At 39.1% G+C, this 7,098-nt stretch overlaps 2 protein-coding genes across 2 annotated transcripts; both read left to right on the plus strand.

Moving 5' to 3' along the window:
* Positions 1-214: 214 nt before the first annotated feature.
* Positions 215-1,931, plus strand: LOC121426663 (trace amine-associated receptor 7h-like). Its single transcript, XM_041623034.1, has 2 exons — positions 215-1,257; positions 1,784-1,931. The coding sequence occupies exons 1-2, from the start codon at positions 290-292 to the stop codon at positions 1,929-1,931; spliced, it is 1,116 nt and encodes a 371-aa protein (XP_041478968.1). The 5' UTR covers positions 215-289.
* Positions 1,932-5,979: 4,048 nt separating this feature from the next.
* LOC121426665 (delta-type opioid receptor-like) lies at positions 5,980-7,098 on the plus strand. The gene has a single exon (XM_041623037.1). It carries the CDS (start codon positions 5,980-5,982, stop codon positions 7,096-7,098), a length of 1,119 nt encoding a protein of 372 aa, XP_041478971.1.

The following is a 7,098-nucleotide window of genomic DNA, read 5'->3' on the forward strand; positions in this document are numbered from 1 at the left end:
GTGGGTCAGCTTAAATTGTGCTTTTACCACCATAAATATATGAAGAATGCTGACTATCCTACCCATAATACCTTTATAAGTGAATTAAGTTATATTCATTTTAAATTGAAAAAAAAAGTTTATTAAAATCTTAAAAATAACGATGTATAGAGCTAAATATTACATGTATTTTTTTTCTCACAGGAGAAGAATGGCACTACACCACGTTTTCACATCATTGATCTGCATCTTGTCATTCTCTAACTCCTGTTATTCCACTGACTTCAACAATGACAGCGATTCGACCTACATGACACAAACCATATCCGTACTCGAAGAAGAAGTGTTCACCGAGATCCCCAACATCACAGAGGGTTCAACTGAAGCAGAGCGACCCCATGTTCCTGTCTGGATATGGCATGAATTCAAGTTCCGCGACTGGTACCGATATTTTCAACTGCTTTTCGGATGCGTGGGTGTCTCCGGTAATCTTCTAGTCATCGTGGTTCTTTACAGCAGACGCAAAGCCAAAAGCTCTACCGATACACTCATAGCGGCACTGGCAGCGGCCGACCTGTTGACATCCCTCATTATATTACCGCGTCCATATCTGCTAACGACGCCGTATCTCTGGGTGACGAAGTTCTACTGTTACCTTTTCGGTACCGACGCGCTTCTCCGCACCTGTATAACCGCGTCAGTGTTCACCCTGACCGCGTTATCCGTGCAGCGGTATACCGCGGTAATATATCCGATACGTTACCGCTTCGCGTTTACCAAGTCCCGCACGGTGATGTACGTCATCGCGCTGTGGATTCTCTCCGCGGCGATCACAACCTATCTGGCATTTTTCGCCTACGTGGACCCCGTTCGGTACCTGTGCTCCTACAAACCTCTTCCACCGGGTGTTCAGATTCCAAGCGCGGTGGCTTATCTAACCGCATCCTTCCTCGCTCCTGTCATGATCATGGTGGTCACCCAACTCGCGGTGGTTCGCCGACTTCACCGAGAAGCTGATAACTTCAACAAAGAGAGCAGCCGATCGGATGAAAGCGATCCGGCATATCGCCTTCGAATTGCTCGCAATCGTGTCATTAATCTGGTTCTGATTGTTATCATCACGTTCCTCCTCAGTTGGACACCAGCTCAGCTTGGATTGCTGATCACGCAGATCATCATCGTAAGGGGAAACCAACTTCTTGATCAACATATCTACTGGAGCTTCGTAGTCGTGGCTTACGTCAACTCGTGCGCGAACCCGATCATCTATACTGCCAGGTATACATTATATGTTTATCATTTCGTTTATTCCCAGTTGAAGAAATCAAGCCTAGATCTATACTGCTTTTTGTGTCATCACCATGATACTATACCTCAAGAGAAATTGTAGACCTTTTCTCCAAAGGACTGAAAAGAATCCTTAACTCAGTTTTTCATACTCATCGCTTTAAGCATTGTACCAATATCAAATGAACATATTCTACTAGGCCCCCTATACATCAAATGTGTCTTTAACTTACTATAATTCGTAGGCATATCCAGTGATGAAGCACGTACCTTCGAGTGCATGCTTCCATGGCAAATAATAAATCAAATGGAAGCTTTTAAGGTACTCCACATCGACGTATTTTTTTTTGTGGGGGGGGGGGGGCGTTCGTAATTGGTTCCGAAAGGGCAACATAAATTCGACGTTTTATGGAAACAACAAATAAGAATATTTAATTGTAGGCCTATACCGTGAAGATCGACCTCACCATATAATTTGATACAGTTCTAGAATATATATTCTGCTTTAATCCAACAGGTATCCTCAATTCAGGAAGGCGGTTAAAGACATGTTCAAGAGTAAACGTATTGAGCAGCGCCCTCTATTTGACCAAGACGCAGGAGATGGTGCCACCAAGAGTACCGTTCTATCCTCCACGGTATCCGAAGACAAGAACACAGTGTGAATTACAGATGGACGTCTTTTCTTTTATAGAAAATTGAATCCTTGAAAAATTCAGGAGAGGATCAAGATGAGGCGGAGGAGGGGAGTGCAGGCGCATTCATTCTGTAAAATTAGACAATATAACGTCGCACCACGTAGAATGCTTTCATTGCGCACCCGGTTAAAAGGATTACCTTTTTTGTCGATTTTTTTGGTGAGACAAAATATACTGCCCTTTATTTGAAGCGATGACGTTTTTTCTTTTAGGGGGGAGGGGTGACTGTATTATAGCATCCACTTCGCACACGCTTTCTATAATGCAGATATAATCTCTTAAGTCAAAAGCCCTTTACATAAAAAGCAGCCTTTGTCGAAAATGCAGGGAATGAAAACTGCAGTGTCGTCCGGCACTCTGGACAAGAGACATGTTTGCAATTTTTCGTCTGGTCCGAATCTTAAGAAGAGTTGCTATCCCGGTCCAACAAATTTCGACAATGAACTCTAAATCTGACCGACACAGGCATTTTTTAATAGATTCTGAACGTTCCAGAAAGCGTTTACGAAATGGATGCTGCTAGTGAATTTGATATAGCACCCTTTCCCTTTCGGTTGCAAAGCGCACACACCTTTCCATGTTTGCGCCACTAATCAATAATCAAACACCTAAATAAGATCAGCTTAGACCATGCAATTTATTTTCCCTTTTTAGCAAATTAGATGTGATTTAACAAAGGAGGCTGTCATGCACCAGATGAAAGAAATGTGTTACACTATAATTCATTGATGTAATATTATTTGTTTTTTTTTAGTTCGGCTATTATAGCATTACGCTTTAATGATTTGCATTCCTTACGTACACTTAAAAGGTCAATTCCACTCCAGAAAAGTGTTGATTGGAATCAACAGAGACAAATCAAGGAAGCATAAAGCTGAAAGTTTGAAACTGGAAGCAAAATAAAATAAATTCTGACATTTTCCCCTTTCCCTTATTAGTTTTTTTTAACAAGCAGTTATATCCATAATCGTTGACATGAAGATTAGATATTCGATGATGCACCTCACCCACTATTTGTTTTGTTTGTTTATTGTTTGAATTAAATAGTATTTCTTTTTTGTTTGTAGATTTGACATTAAGGACCAACTTGACTTAACCACAAACTGTTTAGGCAACAGTAATACTACATTTTCAAGGAGGAATAACACTTTTTTTTCACGGGACAATGAGGAAAACATTTCACTATACTAATAAACAAAATAAATAGTGAGCGGTGATGTCATCAGTCCCCTCATTTGCATACCAATCAGGATGTGAATATAACCGTTTTGTGAAATTAAGCGAAACAATGTAATAACTTTCTTATTTTACATCCAATTTTGATGAAGATTTTCAGTGTTGTGCTAGTTGCATTTCTTCTCTTTTATTTCAAATTAACTTTTTGGTTTTTGTTAGGAAGGACTTGTCCTTTAACAGTTTCATATATTTTCAGCATTACAAGATAGGACATGTATTATGCGAATATAAATAAAATAATATTCTGAGATATTTGGGTCGCCGTGTAACAAAATGATGTTTGGACATAAAAAAACTACTAAATTTTGAAAGTAGACATACACATAGAGAGGCTCTAAAATCCATTTGTGAGAGGAAGTACGTAGACACGTAGAATGTGATACATACGTCAGTGTTGTGAACAGCCACACCTGCGAAACAGGGTTGAGATCGATTAAAGTTCTTACGTTAATTCCAATGTCATACGATCGATCGGTTTGGAATCGGTTTTGTTGTTGTGACTGTGCATTAACGTGACCATTAAATAATAGTTATGGGAATCAAATGAATTGATGCAAGGTCATTTAGGTAGGATTTTTTTAAATTGATCCCAAGGTCTAATTTCATCGTTTTTCCTCCCTTAGTGACTGTTAGGTTGCTATAGATGTAATGGTATTTATGTTACGAAGGTGACACATGAATGGCTTGGCATATCATAATGCTATTCCAAGAAGTATTCAGTGAAGGGACGGAGAGACTATTTACATTTGATCTGGTGATGATAGGGGGTTTCCGCTCCTCGACACACGACGGATTTAAGAACGCAGTGAATGTATTGAAAATGTCCGTCAAAGTGCAACGAACAGCCGGGAGGGCTTTGTCGTTAATTGGTAAACCGGAACAGCCGTTTCCTCCTGAGTTCCGGAGTTGACGAAAAACCGCAAATATGTAGTTCGTCAACAGTCCGTAAGGAGGAAGGTGTTTTGAGTGGTTTTGATTCGCCAATATTCGACAAAGTCTTCTTGGTTGCCCTTTACTACGAAGGCCATTTGACGATACGTTTTCTATGTTGTTGAATACGTATAGTAGAGCGAATAATCCGAAACGTCGCAGCCGAATCAAAGGGTGGCCCCTGGCATCGAGTTCCGCTTTTACATTTCATCTCCATTTCCCTTCTCATCATAATGCTGGTACTGATTATTACAATGAAAATTGTATTTTTTTACCAACGTGATAATAGTATCTATGATAAGAATAATAGCAAAAAAAAGTAATATTAGTAATATTAATAATAATGACGATGTTGATAGAACATAGTAATAACTAATACTTCTTCCACCACTACTATCATCATGATCATTCTGGTAATAATAACAATAGTAATAGTAATAATGACAAATTGATATCAATGATGACATTGATAAAAGTAAGGATAATTGTTTGTCTCCGATAAATATCTATATATGCTTGTAGTGGTATATTGCCTCGTTTCATTGGAGATTGAGAACGAGATGTAACTACTTCTTTAACGAAACAAAAACTAAGAAGAAACATTATTAAAATGTTAAGTTGTGACGGGGCCCTAACCATGACGACAATAATATGACATTGAAGACGACGCTTATTATCAATGTCGAGATTTCTTTTCTAAATCATACCGTGCATAATTTCATCAAATCACATGCAATTCATTTCGATTAATATCAAGATGACTTTATTATTAATAAGATGCTTTGATCAATTCCATGTTTCCATCTTGCATGTAATAAAGTTGCAACGTTGTTTGAATCATTGTCGTATTAATTCGTCGTGTTTATGCCCCGTCATACATCACTTTTATTATTCTGATACTTCGTTCTTACTTTGTAGATATGACTTTTCTTTGCTCCATAAAAATATTTTTATTTATTCATTGGGTTTTTATTCGTTACCAAAGTATTAACAGCCTATTCCCTAACAATATTATTCAAGAAGAATTTAATGTTCTATGAATCCTTTACGAATGTTTATCATCACCATTTATTAGATACACTAGGAAGTGGGCGGAGCTAAGATATTTTTGATAGTCGTACCATGAACTAAAAATGACATCTTCTCACAGACTTGACAATTCCAATATCGAATTTTACATTTCATAAAAACTATTATTTCCCACATATCACTTATGATGTCATATAATTATAGGCAATCGTGCTGTCGACGTATATGATCATGGTTATGAGAATTAGATCCCCCTGTTAATAAATGATTGTCTAACAAATAATAAATCATTTCACTAACTTTAAATACCCTGACAGGGATATTATTTGTTTATGATTTTTAAGCGTATTCATCAAATCTGGTTACCTGTCAACGAAGCGATCTGACAACTCTGACAAAATTAAGTTCCAGTCTTTTTAAAAGAAACCATTCATAAGCGCTGTTTGTTCTTCCAATCTATCAAAATGGAATAGACTTTGTTTGACAGCTACCTAGGCGTTTTATCAAAAGTAGTATTGCCTCTGGCCACTTCGTAATGACAAATCTGCATCAACGAGATGCAAGACTGCTGGCTTTGACGTGAAGTGAAACCCATTTTTGTCCTTAGAAATACAGTACAATGATTCTCAAGCTTCATAGGTTTCATATCAGACCAATCGATACTGTCGAATGAAACTATATAAATCTCACAAACTCTAAGAAATGTCTCTCCACATGTTGTCTACACGTCCTGATGAGATGCACATTACTTTTCTTCTCAAAGTGTCCCTTTTCACTTCAACTTCTTAAATCTGTTTGCCTGATGATTGAGACTAAGACAATGGCTCAGTGGTTTGAAGAAAACGTGACTTTTATGATGACAGAAAATGAGACTTCAACTGATCTATTGCCATTTTCTACGTTAATGGATGGTTATCCAACCGTTCGCCGAGATTACGACGGGGTCGTAGCGCACTGGAAGTGGTTTCCGATGCAGTGGACCTGGTGGAACATTCTTCAACTGCTATCTGCCATACTTGGAATCTTTGGAAACCTTCTGGTGATGTTGGTCTTGTACAGCAGACGAAAGGTTCGTAGATCTACCGACACCCTCATTGGTGCTCTAGCCTTCGCTGACTTCTTAACCTCCGTGTTCCTCGTTCCGCACCCACAGATTGATACCTTACCAAGTGACGGGTGGCTGTCTCAGGTCTACTGTCGTGTCATCCACTCTTCCCTTGTCTTGTGGATAGCCGTTGTTGCTTCCGTATTTAGCCTCACAGCAATATCCGTGGATCGTTACCTCGCTATCGCATATCCATTCTTCTTCATGAAACACGTCAACTCTTCTCGCACCTCTATCTGCATCTTGATCATTTGGGTTGCTGCATTTGCAACAAATAGCTTTCAGATTGTTGTAGGTTTTGCGGCAGAGAATACATGTGTCGTCGCATTTCCGTCACAGAAGGCTCAGTACACGATCGGCCTTTTTGTTTTCATGATAGAATTTGTCGTTCCAATTACGGTAATGATCTCAACGCAGACAATGACAGCAATTATTCTACATAGGCAATCTTTTCGTTTCCAGGAAGGTAGCTCAGTCAATGACCGTTCAAATGCTAACCACATCGCCGCTAGGAAGCGCGTCGTCAGTATGCTTCTGCTCGTAACAACGGTATTTATCTTCTGCTGGGGACCTGATCAAACCTTTTTCCTGATGGTCAACCTGGGGCTTCTCGACATCTCATTCTTGTATGGCCCTCTTCATCGATCTCTTGTCGTCCTCGCTTTTATGAACTCATGTGCCAACGTTTTCATATACACCATTCGTTACCCTAAATTTCGTCGGGCCATATGCGATATGTTCAGGAGCGATTCTAAGACATTAGTTCCTCTTTTCGGAGAAGTCACTAACCCTAAGGATCAAAAGAGACTTACAGCATCGTCGTCCAATGTCTAA

This window comes from Lytechinus variegatus, chromosome 13 (genome assembly GCF_018143015.1).
Source record: "Lytechinus variegatus isolate NC3 chromosome 13, Lvar_3.0, whole genome shotgun sequence".
Taxonomy (NCBI): Eukaryota; Metazoa; Echinodermata; class Echinoidea; order Temnopleuroida; family Toxopneustidae; genus Lytechinus; species Lytechinus variegatus.